Source organism: Myotis nattereri (genome assembly GCF_964212035.1).
Source record: "Myotis nattereri genome assembly, chromosome: 2".
NCBI classification, from domain to species: domain Eukaryota; kingdom Metazoa; phylum Chordata; class Mammalia; order Chiroptera; family Vespertilionidae; genus Myotis; species Myotis nattereri.
Window position 1 is genome coordinate 88,199,581 of NC_138076.1, and position 16,234 is coordinate 88,215,814.

Consider the following 16,234-nt stretch of genomic DNA (forward strand, 5'->3'; position numbering starts at 1 on the left):
ACTATTGCAACAAAAAAATAAGATACTAAGGAATAAACTTAAGCAGGGAGGTAAAAGACTTGTACTTCAAAAACTACAGGTCATTGAAAAGAGAGAGAGAGGAAGATATAAACAAGTGGAAGAATATACCATGCTCATGGATTGATAGAATCAACATCATTAAAATGTCTATAGTACCTAAAGCATTCTACAGATTCAATGAAATCCTTATTAAAATACCAAAAGCTTATTTTACAGACCTAGAATAAATACTCCAAAAATTTATACGTAATCAAAAAAGACCCCAAATAGCCACAGAAATCTTGAGAAAGAACTATGTTGGAGGAATCACAATACCAGATATCAAGTTATACTACAAAGCCACTGTAATTAAAACAGCCTGGTATTGGCACAAGAACAGGCATATAGTTCAGTGGAACAGGACAGAAACCCCAGAAATTAACCCAAGCCATTACACTCAATTAGTATTTGATAAAGGAGACAAGACCATACAATGGAGTCAAGACAATCTCTTCAATAAATGGTGTTGGGAAAATTGGACACATAAATGCAAAAAAAAATGAACCTAGACCACCAACTGACACCATTCACAAGAATAAACTCAAAATGGATAAAAGACTTAAAGTGTAAGTAGTAAAATCATAAAAATTCTAAAGGAAACCATAGGCAGCAAAATCTCAGACATCTCCCATAGCAATGTGTTTGCCATACATCTCCTAGAGCAAAGGAAACTAAGATGAAAATAAACCAATTGGGCTACATCAAAATAAAGAGTTTCTGCTCAGCCAAAGAAACCATCAACAAGATGAAAAAGGAGCCCACTTCTCCAAAGTTGATATATAGATGGCTAAGAGACATGAAAAAATGCTCAAAGTCACTGATCATCAGAGAGATGCAAATTAAAAGGACAATGAGTTATCATCTTACACCTGTCAGTATGGCTCCCATCAATAAATGACATGTGCTGACAAGGATATGGAGAAAAGGAAACCCTAGTGCACTGCTGGTGGGAATCCTAGTACACTGCAGCCACTGTGGAAAACAGTTTTGAGTTTCCTCAAAAAATTAAATATGGAACTGTCATTTGACCCAATGATCCCACTTCTAGGAATATATCCTAAAAGACCCAAAACACCAATCAGAAAGAATGTATGTACCCCTATGATCATAGCAGTGCAGTTTACAATAGCTAGGACTTAACAGCCCAATGTCCATCAGTAAATCTATAGTAACAAAAGCGTAATATGCAAATCGACCTAACGACCGAACAACAGAATGACCGTCCGGATGAACTTCCAGACAACCACGCTATGACATGCATTGGTGCCAGACCAGCCAAGGCAGGTGTAATGCAATTGGTTGGGGGGCCCCGCCATCACCCCACGATCGCCCACAGAGGGAAGCCCAGGCTATCTAGCTGGCAGCTCTGTGGCAGGTGGGTGGGGCCTCCCTGTGGGGGGCGACCCATCTGGGGGCTCCATGATCAATTGCCCCACAGAGGGAGGCCCAGGCCAGCCAAGCAATCACACCCCTTGCCTGTCACCCACAGAGGGAAGCAACCAGTGCTGGGGGGCGGGGGTGGGTAGCACCGCACAGATGGCAAGCAGTGGCAGCGGTGGGAGCGGGGCCAGCTGCTGGAAGCTGTGGGAAGGAAATCCAAGATAGGCCCTCATCACCAGCCAGGCCTAGGGACCCTGCCTGAGGGGTCCCGGATTGCAAGAGGGCACAGGCCAGCCTGAGGGACACCCGCCTCCCTCCCTCACCCACCCCTAGATCCCCCCCTCCCCCACACACACACAAATTTCGTGCACCAGGCCTCTAGTGAATAGATAAAAAAGCTGTGATACATTTACACCAAGGAATACTATGCAACAATAAAAGAGAAGGATCTCTTACCCTTTGAGATAGCATGGATGGACCAGGAGAGTATTATGCTAAGCAAAATAAGCCAATAAGAGAAAGACAAGTATCACATGATTTCACTCATATGTGGAATTTAACAAACAAAATAAACTGATGCACAAAATATATCCAGAGTCATAGAAACATGGAACAGACTTAGGAATCTCAGAGGGAAGGTGGGAGTGGGTGGGTGGGAAGAGATCAGCCAAAGAACTTGTATGCATATATGCATAACCCATGGACACAGTCAGTAGGGTGATGATGGCCTGGGTGGGAGGATCGAGGTGGGTTAGAAGAGGTCAATTGGGGGGGTGGGGGGAAAGAAGGGGACCTATGTAATACTTTCAGCACTTCAGATTTTTTTTAAAAAAGGGAAAAAAAAGTATGTTCCAGCACTAATATTAACAAAAATAAAACAAAGGAATGCATAGATAAATTAGTATGTTTTTACTGGCCAGAATGATATAGCCACTTAAAAATATGGTTTTGGCTCTGGCCGGTGTAACTTGGTTGGTTGAGCATCATCCCTGCACTGAAAGGTCACCAGTTCAATTCCTGGTCAGGGCACATGCCCAGTTTACGGGTTTGGTCCCCTTTGTGAGGAAACTGATCTATGTTTCTCTCTCACATTGATGTTTCTCTTTCTCCCTCCCCTCTCTCTCTCAAAAATCACTAAAATATATATATATTTGTGTATTTGAAGACTGCAAAAACTTAGAACAATGCTTTTGTAACGAAAAGTGCTGGGGATCAAACTATTTGGACTTCATGATTACAGCCATATGAAGAAAAGCCTTTGAAAAAATTAGAGTAAGACTAGAAGAGAAAACCAAAATATCACAGTAGTTCATATTACTAGTCTTTTTCTTTCTCTGTTTTTTTAAGAGTTATGACTTCATTTCATTTGAAAAGCAGCTAACAAGTGCAAGTGACTAATTGAATCCCAATATTTTATAACTAATATGGTAAAATATGTAAGTAACACATAAATGTAGAGAGTTAAAATAAATTTCTTTTTACCCACTTGCTCAATTTAATTACACTTAACAGTTTGGAATTCCTTCCAGTACTATTTCAATTTATTTGTATGTGTCTGTCCAGCAAAATATAATTTTTTTCTTTTGTCTCTTTATGAAAAAGGGGTTATACTGTACCCTGTTGCTTGTGGCGAGCACTGTTATGCCTTAGCAATCTTTCTGTTACGACATTATTCTTTGAAGAGCTGCATAGTTATCCATGTGGTCAGTTCATCCAAATATTTATCACCATGACAATCAAAATATGTATTGAGCCCTTGCTATATGCCAATAAATTAAAAACAAATATACAAATCATGTGTGGTTGTAAAAAGTGCTACTACAGAAGTAGGGTGATATGATAAGTTACTGGGAAAAGGGGAGTTATTTAAATAGAACAATCAGGAAAGCTTTCTCTGAGCCTCTGAAGAGTTACAAAAGGCACAAAAGTTGGAAGGAATAGGAAAGGGAGAGCAGAAATAAGCATGGCAAGCTTGCCAGATAGAAAAAAACCATTATCATTCATTAAACACTGATAAAAGTATTTTTTGGTGTCCAAAAGAAAAACTCTACCTGTGCCCCGCCACTTCCAAAAAAAATCCATGGAAAAATATTTAAGTTATCTAAAAAATTCTTTGCTCTAACTTTTGTACAAGGATGGTTGTTACTCTTAACACTTTCTCCACAAAGGGTTACCTTTTCATTTTACCCCATTTTAGGAAGTTTGAGTAAGACAGTCACTAATCTAATAGGCTACTATGGTCTTATTTCTTCTGACAACCCTAAGTAATAGATTTGGGTGCTATAATTTACCTTCTGATTTGTTCTCTCTTAAGAATTGAGCTGTATGTATACGTATAAATTAATGTAAACATATACAGAATTATTTCATAATAACAGCTAACATAAGTTTCCTAGTGTCAGACTCTGTCCAAAGTACTTTGAATACACATATACATTACTTTCTTTAATTTCTACAACAACCCTCTGTACAATTTTCCCTATTTTACAGATGAGGAAAGAGTGGGTTTAATAAGTAGTATTAAAGCTGAGATTGAAATTCAGGCATTATTCTTCCAAGATCTAGATATATCCGAATTAGATGAACTTTAAAAGTAATTTGATAGCCTTTATAGAATTATTTGAATGATATAATAACTAGTGCTAGAAGCATTTCTCATTATATAATACTAAAAGTATAATTTTTCAGGCAAATAAAGCTTGAAACAATTTTTTAAAAGAATTTCTTGCCCAATATTATGGGGAAGAGGTAATTTAATAAAACAATAGCCCTGTATCATAAAACATAAAGTAATGCTGATGGTTTTGTTTTGCTTTACTTTGTTTTAAGGGTTTTTTTTTTAACAGTTTGGGTAGCTATGCCTTTATTAAATTATTTAGAATACCAAATTAAATTTATTCATTTACTTAATCATTCCACAAATACGTGACCATTTACAAAATGTGAGATAGAAGCTGTAAATAGAATGGAAAGCAAAAGGCAGGCATGGCCTCTGCCCTCAGAACTGCAGTTAATAGAGTAAGCATCATGCAGTAAATATAAAACTATATCTATGAGGTGTCACAACAAAGAGAGTACTATAAGAATCTATATATATAAAAGCCTAAGCAGCCATCTGACTGGTAGCTATGAGGCGCAGTGACCACCAGGGGGCAGACACTCAATTCAGGAACTGCCGAGCTGTGTTGACTTGGCAGCGGCGGTTCTTGGGTGACACACCCGGAACCAGAGAGAGGGAGCCCAATTCCGGGGTGTGTCACCCAAGAACCGCCCTCTCGCAATCCGGGACCCCTTTGGGGGATGTTGGAGAGCCAGTTTTGGCCCAGTTCCCACAGGCCAGGCCGAGGGACCCCACTGGTGTATGAATCCGTGCACTGGGCCTCTAATAATAGGGGGACTAGAGCTTGACAAGGATGTCAAACAAAGGTCCCTAAGGAAGGATGATTGAACCAAAATTTAAAGAAAAAGTAGTGGTCGGGCACTATGGACAGTGGGAGAGTGTGGGGATAGTATTGCGAACAACCAGCATTTGAAAAGAACTGAAATGTGACACATTTGAGGAACCAAATAAAAGAATAAAAGCTCAATCATTGTGACTCAAGTGTAGTGTATGCGGAAGATTATCAAGCTAGTCTCAGCATTAGATGTGCACTCAGGAGTTGAGTAATCTGGGATAAGCCAATTAACTTTTTTTAATCTTTTTCTTCCATAAAATGGAGCATGATGTTATTGTAGATCCTCACATGCTGGTGGATAAAAAGTGGCATCCTGTTTAGTTAACATGTACTTAATTATGATGCAGTTACACATAATTTCATATATTACCCATTTATATTTATGAGTCTTTGGACAGTCCATGTTCTTTCCTCATTTTTCTCTTGAGTTTTTTGTCTCTTTCTTTTGGTCTTTAAACTTTTCTTTAACCCACCTGCCCATTCAGAATAAATTATATCTCATCTACAAATGAATAGGTTTCTATTTGAAATCCATTGTATCTAAGTAGACACATGTATATATTTTATTTAATCTTGAAACACCATTAAATTTTTCACTGTTCATTGTGTACGTTACAGTTGCTTCCTAGAGCTTTTAAATATTGTGTTTTTGCAGGCCTCAGACATCCAGGCAAGGACAGTAGTACTTACCTGGTCACCTCCTTCCAGCTTCATTAACGGCGAAACAGATGAGACTACTGTACCAGAGCTCTATGGTTATGAAATTCTGGTCTCAAGTACTGGAAAAGATGGGAAATATAAAAGTGTATATGTGTAGGTATTTGTTATATCATACTCTCTCCCATTGCATAAGTTGTGGTTTATCATAAGGAGTTTAATACTACCTTTGTTCTACTTTCCTCTTTTCATGCTTTTATTTTGAACTATAAATTGAGCAGTGATAGTGATTTCAATGTAAATAGTCCAAATGCTGGCTGGTACACACAGGGAAAGCCCTTGCTTTCACTGACCAGTTTTTTTATTTTTCAGTAGGTTCCCTAACAGATGGTTCACTATTCACATATTCCTGAGACATAAATATAAATTGTAATATGTAGAAGCCAGGACCAAAAATGAGAACTCTTAGATTACAAACTCATGAAATATGGTAATGCTCCTCTGAAGAGTTAGATTTAATTCTTATTTGTATAAGCTCATGTCCTATTGCAAAATGAATTTAGTGTCATTATTCCTCATTTGTATGTTGGTTTATTAATAATTGTAATTTGAAAACCTATCATAGTTCTCTTTTCTTGCTGCAAAGTGTATTTATTATACATCAGTTAGCCTTAGAAAGGTCAGTGGCTAAAATTGTAACATTTTTAATTGACTAGTTGTAAAATAAATTATTTTTCTGCTCTGCTGGTGTGGCTCAGTGGTTAAATGTTGACCTATGAACCAGGAGGTCATGGTCAGGGCACATGCCTGGATTGTAGGCTTAATCTCCAGTAAGAGTGGTTGGTGTGGCGGGGGGAGGGGGTGGAGGGAAGGGGATGGGGGCGGCACAGGAGGCAGCCTCTCTCATCATTGAATTTTCTATCCCTCTCCCTTCCTCTCTAAAATCAATAAAAATATATTTTAAAAAATAAAATAATAAATTATTTTTCTGTCCTTATTCATATAGAAATTGCTTATCCTAGTGAAAAAATAGAGTAAAGTTGATTATTAGTTATAATTTAAGCACCAGAAAGATTGTAAATGAGGTTGGTTAGTCATTCAAATGATCATAATTAATACAGAATACTGGATACATCAGCCTTTTGTGTGTCTTTTTTCCAAAAATAGCTAGTATAGGGAAGAAAGGAAAGTGAAATTACCCCAGTAATTATCATCTGGTAACATAAGATTATAAAAATGTTGTCTCCTATCTCTGAGACTTCATTGTGTTTATTCTATTCATTTTTCTTAAAAGAGACAAACCTACCTACCTTTATCCCCTTTTTACACCCTATCTAAGGGGATAAAGGACCATCAACATAAAGGGAGTTTTTGTGTGTTACTGGTCGTCTATAATTAGCTATGGTTGCTTTTTAAGAAGTTTTATCTCCTGTTGCAGCCTGACAAGAGAGAACAGGAGGGAAATTAGTCACTTCCTTTACCCTCCATTAAGGTCTCTCTCTGAGGATGCTGCTGTAACTGCCCAATTCATTAAAATGTATTTTCACCAATGAGACCTGTTTGTTTTTTTCTCATAATATTTACTGGTTTTGACTTGAGAAACAAGGTAGCTGGAAAACAGGGAGGAGGGGATTGCAGAAGTCCAAAAAGTGGAGAGGAGAGAAACCTGGATGAAGGAAATGGAGCAGAGAACAGTGATTTTTTTTTTTTTAAGAAGTAGAAAAGAGGCTGGTTTGTTGGCTACATACCAAGTAATAGTTGTATGAAATGATTATTTTAAGAAGATGAGTATTGTTGTGTTTAAAAATGTCATAGTGGCTATGGGAAATGCTTTACTTTAAATTGCGATTATTGCTTTTTCTTATCTACTCATTAAACTGTAACATTTTAAAGTTTCATGTTATATTCTAATAAAATGCAATAGTGGCAGACTCCATGTAAAAATTTGGTAGTTTTTATTTCAGTATTACATGTGTTATTTCTCATTTCAACTATGTGCAAAATGGATTTTTAAATAATATAAAATAGTTCTATATCTTGATTTGCTTACCACACTTATTTTATAGTAGTATGCAGGTACATACTTAAGTTAGGCACATATCCTAATTAATGAAAGTCCATATTAGGGGAATTTGAATATGATCACAGGTTGTAAAGTAAGAAGCAGTATAATTTTATAAACTACCTACAGTGTACATAATGCATATCCTCCAGAAATGCTTTATTTGCCAGACAATGAAATATTACCTTTTTTTCCGCAGAGGAGAAGAAACAAGTGTCACTTTAAATGATCTCAAGCCAGCTACGGAATACCATGCAAAGTAAGAAACCTCCTACATGTAGCTTTTCTATGATAGAATATAGGTAGTGTTATTTTTAATCATTTTCTTAAAAATCTAGAATGTAATTTAATTATTCACTTTGTATTAAAAACATGAACTTTCATAAGGTTTTTTTGGCACAATTATCAATACTTTCCCACAAAAGTAGAACATTTTAACTAGGTTGTTATATTGAAGGATTAGTCACCCTGTTTGTAGAACATAAGGATTGGAATAAATACACAGTTAATATATATAATATGTCTACAATATCTGGTTTAGCACTAGAAATTGTCCCAGCTTTTGAAATTTTTATAAAACAGAATCAAATAATATGTGACTTATACTTACATACCTTTACTACATCTTTTTTTGGAATGAGTTTGAGATACTAAAATTCTTACAATTTCACATTTAATTGGGGATAACTTAGAAACTGTTTTACTCTGCATAGGTCTTCCATTGTAATTTACCAAAATTATTGACTCCAGGGACTTCCCTGGTTGGGACTGAGTATAATGCATTTACTTAGTCATCTCCATTTTGAAAAAGAACATTTGTGATAGGATTATTCATATTAAACTATTAAATTAAATCTTCAGTTCTACTTCCTATGGATGAACACAATGTATTGTCTAACCTAGTATTCTTCAAACTGTGGATTGCAGCCATTATTGGATCGTGTAATTAATGTTATTGGGTTATATTCAGCATTTAAAAAAATTAAATGTTATCAAATGGAATGGAAGAGTATCAGTATATGTATTACTCTAGTTAAGGATATTGTTTCGGGACCCTTGTTTTGCACATGTGTACACGCACTAGTATTAGTGTGCCTGTGGATAATACATATTGCGCAGACAGTTATGTCACAATTTAAAATGTATTTTTTACTTCTGGTTTGCAGTAAAAAAAGGTAAAAGCCACTAGTCTTTTTTTTTTTCTTTTTAATGGCCACCCTTTTAATGTGCATATTCTCTTAATAAACCATTTAGAGGGGAACTTTCTAATTTGCAAGTGCTTAAAGGTGATGCTATTAAAGGGCTGTTTGCAATGATTCTGCAGGATAAAACTATTTATTTTATCACCGTAGAGTCCAGGCCGAATACAATTGTATAAAGGGAACTCCTTCAGAAAGTGAAAGCTTTACCACCTTGAGCTGTGAACCTGACATACCTAATCCACCAAGGATAGCAAATCGGACCAAAAATTCACTCACTTTGCAATGGAAGGTAAGAATATTCTCTGGAATATTTCCAACTGGACATTTATTTTCTTTTTTCCCTGAATAGTATTTCAATTATTTTTGGAGACAAAAAAATCTTTAAGCTAACCTGCTCTTTACATATCTATATATATAAAAAGCCAGCAACTGGAATGACCGGTCGCTATAATGCCCACTGTGGCCAGCGAACCAGCCTGATCGGGGGGTGGGGCCAGCCAGCCAACCTCCCGTGGTCCCTTCCCTCAGCCAGTCCTGCCCCTGATCAGACTCTCCCACTCCGATCAAGGGCAGGGCCGCCGGTCAACCTCTCCGAGGCCCTTCCCCCTGGCTGGTCCCGCCCCCGATGGGCCACCACTACCCCAACTGGCACGCAGCCCCTCCCTCAGGCCAGCCCCACTCCTGATTGCCCCCGCTACCCCAATACAGGGTGGGGGCGGCTAGCCAACCTCCTTCAACCCCTCTCCTTCAGCCAGCCTCCCCCCCAAAGGGCCCCCACCACCCCATTCGGCCTGCGGCCCTTCCCCGCAGCCAGCTCCGTCCACAATCGGCCCCCCCCACTCTGATCGGGCAGGGCCAGCTGGCCAACTACCCATGTCTCCTCCCCCAGGCCACTGGCCCCCAGTCAGCCCCTCCCACCCCATTGGTGGCGGGCCAGCCAGCCCACCACTCATAGCTCCTCCCCACAGCTGGCCCCACCCCTGATGAGCCCCCCCTCACACCAATCAGGGGTGGGGCTGCCCAGCCAACCTCCTGCAGCCCCTCCCTCCAGCTGGCCTCGCCCCCAATGGGCCTCCACCACCCCAATCGGCCCACGGCCCCTCCCCCCAGCCAGTTCCACCCCCATTCGGCACCCCTCACTTTGATCAGGGGCAGGCCCACTGGCCCCACCCTTGATCAGCCCCACTACCCTGATCAGCCCGCAGCCCCTTCCCCCAGCCAGCTCCACCCCCAATTGGCCCTCCCCCACTCCAATCAGGGGCAAGGCCAGCAGGCCAACCACCCATGACCCCTTCCTCAGGCTCCTGGCCCCTGATTGGCCCCACCCACCCCATTGGGGATGGGGCCCGCCAGCCAATTGTCAATGGCCATTCCCCCGAGCCGTCCCAGCCCTGATTGGGCCCGATCAGGGTGGGCCAACTGGCCAATCTCCCGCCATCACCTCCTCCCGACAGGCCCAGACCCAATACACCCCAGTTGGGGCCAGACCCCACCAGTGCACAAATTCATGTCCTGGGCCTCTAGTCTTTCTATATAAGAAAAGCCTAAGTGACGGTTATGGTGGAATGACCAGAATGACCGGTCACTATGATGCTCACTGACCACCAGGGGTCAGGGATCCACAGGGGGAGCACTGCTCAGCCAGAAGCCGGGCTCACAGCTGGCAAGCGCAGCAGTGGTGGCGTGAGCCTCTCGCACCTCTATGGCAGCACTAAGGAGCAGCGAGCTAAGTGATAAGGAGCAGTGAGCAGGTGAGCAGTAAGGTGTGAGGGGTTCTGGAATCTGAGAGGATGCAGTCCAGGCTGAGGGACCCCCACTCTCCTCCCCAGTGCACGAATTTTGTGCACCGGGCCTCTAATATCCTATCTAATAATAGATAAGCATGGTAATTGACCATACCTTTGCTACACCTCCCATTGGCTAATCGGCACGATATGCAAGTTAACTGCCAACAAAGATGGTGGCTACTTTGCATACTGTAGGCGGAGCTGGCAGCACGCAACGCTGCCCACAGACCCTCAACCCCTGACCCGGCGAGGCGGGGCTGGCAGCATGCGACGCTGCCCGCAGGACCTGGGCCCTGGATCCCTGACCCAGCGAGGCAGGGCCGGTAGCGCCCAATGCTGCCCGGGGGATCCGGGCCTTGGATCCGTGACCTGGCGAGAGAACAAAGCAGCAGAGAACAGAGAGACCCCAGGTGGCAAAGAAGGGAAGAAGCCGAGAGCTAAGCAGCGAAGGAAGGGAGCAAGGCAGCGGAGAAGGGAGCGAAGCCCGCCTCGGTGGGCTTCGCTCTCTTCTCTGCTTCACTGCGGTCTCAGGAAGCCCTATTCTTGCAGGAATCTTCCTGCAACGGGCCTCTAGTCCTATCTAATAAAACAGAAACATGGTAATTGGCGTACGACCGCTACCCTTCCCATTGGCTAATCAGCGAGATATGCAAATTAACTGACAGCCAAGATGGCGGCCGGCATCCAGGCAGCTGGAAACTAACATGAGGCTTGCTTGCTTTAGTGACGGAGGAAGCCAAAGCTTCCCCGCCTGCCTTGCCGGCCTCTCAGCTGCACTCTAAGCAACTATGTTTCAAAAATAGAAGCTAAACAAAACCCTGGACTTCAGCCAGCAGGAACGCAACATTGTTTCAAATACAGAAGGGTAACCAAATGCCAGAAACCTGCTTTCAGCAGTGGAAGTCTCATAGCTGGAGCCAGCCTCAGAGCTAAAGCTGGCCCAGAATGAAAAAAAAAAAGGAAAAAAGGACAGGTTGGGAGCTTCAGTCACCCATCAGCCTGAAAACGGCCCTCAGCCCCTCACCCATGCTGGCCAGGCACCCCAGTGGGGACCCCCACCCTGATCCAGGACACCCTTCAGGGCAAACCAGCCGGCCCCCACCCGTGCACCAGGCTTCTATCCTATATAGTAAAAGGGTAATATGCCTCCCAGCACTGGGATCAGCAGAGCCGTGAGGTCTCCCAGCACCAGGATCAGCGATGCAGTGAGGCCTCCTGGCACCAGGATCAGCATGACAGGGGGCAGCAACCAAACCCCCCTGATCGGCCCTGCTGTGTGTGTGACAAGGTGCGGCGCCCCAATCAACCCCGCCACCCACGTGCCCTGCTCTGTGTGTGACGAGGTAGAGCCATAACCTCCCCATCGGCCCTGCCCTGAGTGTGACAGTGGCAGTGCTCCAACCCCCTGATCAGCCCAGCTCTGTGCGTGACAGGGGGGAGCTCCCCAACCCCCTGATGGACCCTGCTCTGTGCGTGACAGGAGGCGGCACCCCAACTCCCCAATCGGCCCTGCTCTGAGCCCGACCAGGGGCTGCACCTAGGGATTGGGCCTGCCCTATGCCACCCGGGAGCGGGCCTAAGCCAGCAGGGCGTTATCTCCCGAGGGGTCCCAGACTGCGAGAGGGCACAGGCCGGGCTGAGGGACACCCCCTCCGCCCCGAGTGCACAAATTTTTGTGCACCGGGCCTCTAGTCCTATCTAATAAAAGAGAAACATGGTAATTAGCGTACGACCGCTACCCTTCCCTTTGGCTAATCAGGGCGATATGCAAATTAACTGCCAGCCAAGATGGCGGCCGATAGCCAGGCAGCTGGAAGCGAACATGAGGCTTGCTTGCTTCAGTGACAGAGGAAACCAACGTTCCCCGCCTGCCTTGCCGGCCTCTGAGCCTGCAGTTTGAAACATTGTAAGAAATATAGAAGCTAAACAAAACCCCAGAAACCTGCTTTTAGCCGGCCGAGATCTCAGAGCTGGAGTTATACATTGTTTAGATTATAGAACCCAAACAAACCAGATACCTGCTTTCAACAGCAGAGGCCTCAGAGCTGGAGCCAGAGCTAAAGCTGGCCCAGAATTTAAAAAAAGAAGAAAAGGAGCAGTTGGGAGCTTCAGTCACCCACCAGCCTGAAAACAGCACTCAGCCCCTCACCCAGACTGGCCAGGCACCCCAGTGGGGACTCCCACCCTGATGGGTGTGTGACCAGCTGCAAACAGCCATCATCCCTTTATCCAGGCTGGCCAGGTACCCCAGTGGCGACCCACACCCTGATGGGTGTGTGACCAGCTGCAAACAGCCATCATCCCTTTATCGAGGCTGGCCAGGCACCCCAGTGGGGACCCCCACCCTGATCCAGGACACCCTTCAGGACAAACCAGCCAGCCCCACCCATGCACCAGGCCTCTATCCTATATAGTAAAAGGGTAATATGCCTCCGAGCACTGGTATCAGCGGAGCCACGAGGCCTCCCAGCACCGGGATCAGCGGAGCCGAGAGGCCTCCCGGCTCCAGGATCAGTGTGACGGGGGGCAGCGCCCAAACCCCCTGATCGCCCTGCGGCTCTGTGTGTGACAGGGGGCGGGGCCACAACCTCCCTATCCGCCCTGCTCTGTTTGTGACAGAGGAAGATGCCCCAACCTTCTGATCAGCCCTGCTCTGTGCCTGATACGGCGGAGCTCCCCAACCCCCTGATCGCCCTGCGGCTCTGTGTATGACAGGGTGCGGCGTCCCAACCCCCTGATCGGCCCTGCTCTGTGTGTGACAGGGTGCGGTGCCCCAACCCCACCCACGGGCCCTGCTCTGTGTGTGACAGGGTAGAGCCATAACCTCCCCATCGGCCCTGCCCTGAGTGTGAGAGTGGCGGCGTCCCAACCCCCTGATTGGCCCTGCTCTGTGGGTGATAGAGGGCAGTGCCCCAACCCCCTGATTGGCCCTGCTCTGTGTGTGAAAGGGGGCGGTGCCCCAACTCTCCTATCGGCCCTACTCTGTGAGTGACAGGGGGGAGGTCCCCAACCCCCTGATCGGCTCTGCTCTGTGCGTGACAGGGTACAGAGCCCCAACCCCCTCATTGGCCCTGCTCTGTGCATGACAGGGGGTGGCGCCACAACCTCCCCATCGACCCTGCCTTGAGTCTGACAGGGGGTGGTGCCCCAACCCCCAATCGGCCCTATCCTGAGTGTGACTGAGGGTGGTATCACAACCGCCCAATCTGCCCTGCTCTGTGCATGACAGGTGGCGGTGTCCCAACTCCCCAGTTGGCCCTGCTCTGAGCCCGACCAGGTGCTGCACTTAGGGATTGGGCCTGCCCTCTGCCACCTGGGAGCAGGCCTAAGCCAGCAAGGCGTTTTATCTCCCGAGGGGTCCCAGACTGCGAGAGGGCACAAGCCGGGCTGAGGGACCCCCCCCTTCTCCCCCGAGTGCACAAATTTTTGTGCACCGGGCCTCTAGTGTATATATAAACGCCTAAGCGACCATTACAACCGAACAACCGGAACGACCAATCGCTATGACACAAACTGACCACAAGGGGGCAGATGCTCAATGCAGGAGCTTCCCTCTGATAGTGCCCTCCCTCAGCCAACCTCCTAGGGCCCCTCCCCCTGGCCCTCTAGCCCCCATTGGCCCCTGGTGCTAAGCCATTTGTAGAGACCTGCTTCTGGGTTGGGGTTTTGTACATAGCAGAGCAGCTCTCTCACTGTAATCTATTGAAAGTCAGCCCTTGACACAGGGTTTGTCTCACTCCAGTCCTCTCCCTTTCCCAGGGTCCGCATGCCAGAGTGGCGGTGCGGCAGCGAGGGAGAGGGTAGGGTGGGAGGCAGGAAACTGTGCAGTGGCGGGGTGCCAACGGTGGCCTCAGCGTCTGGCATCCATTCCTTCTATGCCCAGCCTGGCAATTGTTGCCTCCTCTCTGACCCCACAGGGGCCCTTGGGCCCAGGCTGGGATGGGGAATGGGGGGTGGGTGGCAGCGGAAATGGCCCCTTTCCCAGGGGGGCTGAGGACTGGCTCCCTTCTTGGGGCTGGTGGCCAACCTCCCGTGGTCCCTTCTCCCCAATTTACTCCGAGTCCTCAGACTTGAGCCCCATTGAAGCAAGTCTAGCCCCAGAGGGGTGTCTCCAGCACAGAAGTTCTCCCACTGCAAACACAGCTGATTCTCACAGCCAATTGGCCTAGAGGTCAATTCCTCACAGTGATAACTACAACAATCAAGGCTTAATTACAACAAGACTGTGCACAGAGCCCACAAGGGGGTGCACCAAGAGTGTCTACCTAAGGTAATTGGGACATTTCACACAGAAAGGCACTCTATCGACACAGCAAAGCCTAAAAAATGCCGAGACAAAGAAACGACACAAACGACAGAATTGGAGGAAAGCAAACTGCTGGATATAGACTTCAAAACCACACTTTTAAGGTCTTTAAAGAACTGTCTAGAAGCCGCCGATAAATTTAATAAGGCCCTCGAAAAGAATGGTGAGACCACCAATAAATGTAGTGAGATCTTCAAGAAGACTGGTGAGACCGCCAATAAATGTAGTGAGATACTCAAGAAATCTAATGAGACCCTCGATGTTGTGATAAAGGACCAACTAGAAATTAAGCGTACACGGACTGAAATAAAGAACATTATACAGACTCCCAACAGCAGACCAGAGGAGCACAAGAATCAAGTCAAAGATTTGAAATATGAAGAAGCAAAAAACACCCAACCGGAAAAGCAAAATGAAAAAAGAATCCAAAAATACGAAGATAGTGTAAGGAGCCTCTGGGACAGCTTTAAGTGTACCAACATCTGAATTATAGGGGTGCCAGAAGAAGAGAGAGAGCAAGATGCTGAAAACCTATTTGAAGAAATAATGACAGAAAACTTCCCCTACCTGGTGAAAGAAATAGACTTCCACGTCCAGGAAGTCCAGAGAACCCCAAACAAATGGAATCCAAAGAGGACCACACCAAGACACATCATAATTAAAATGCCAAGAGCAAAAGACAAAGTAGAATCCTAAAAGCAGCAAGAGAAAGAAACTCAGTTATTTACAAGGGAGTACCCATACGGATGTCAGCTGATCTCTCAACAGAAACTTTGCAGGCCAGAAGGGAGTGGCAAGAAATATTCAAAGTGATGAATGCCAAGAACCTACAACCAAGATTACTTTATCCAGCAAAGCTATCATTCAGAAGTGAAGGCCAGATAAAGAGCTTCACAGATAAGAAAAAGCTAAAAGAGTTCATCACCACCAAACCAGTATTATATGAAATGCTGAAAGGTATCCTTTAAGAAGAGGACGAAAAAGAAAAAGGTAAAGATACAAATTAGGAACAACAAATACACATCTATCAACAAGTGAATCTAAAAATCAAGTGAATAAATAATCTGATGAACAGTATGAACTGGTGATTGTAATAGAATCAGGGACAGAGAAAGGGAATGGACTGACTATACTTGGGGGCGCGGGGGAAGGGAGTGGGGAGAGGGAAGAGATTGGACAATAATCGTGCACCTATGGATGAGGACAGTGGGTGGGAAGTGAGGGCGGAGGGTGGGGTGGGAACTGGGTGGAGGGGAGTCATGGTGGGAAAAAAGAGTAACCAATGTAATAATCTGAACAATAAAGATTTAATTAAAAAAAAAAAA

The 16,234-nt window shown here is 45.0% G+C and overlaps 1 protein-coding gene across 1 annotated transcript in view; it reads left to right on the forward strand.

The window, feature by feature from the left end:
- The window catches only part of FNDC3A (fibronectin type III domain containing 3A), a 219,592-nt gene that overhangs the window by 156,892 nt on the left and 46,466 nt on the right, over nucleotides 1-16,234 (forward strand). The window contains exons 8-10 of the mRNA XM_081082785.1: nucleotides 5,551-5,708; nucleotides 7,814-7,873; nucleotides 8,967-9,105. Of these exons, the coding sequence (XP_080938911.1) occupies nucleotides 5,551-5,708; nucleotides 7,814-7,873; nucleotides 8,967-9,105 (357 nt within the window). The remainder of the gene's footprint in view (nucleotides 1-5,550; nucleotides 5,709-7,813; nucleotides 7,874-8,966; nucleotides 9,106-16,234) is intronic.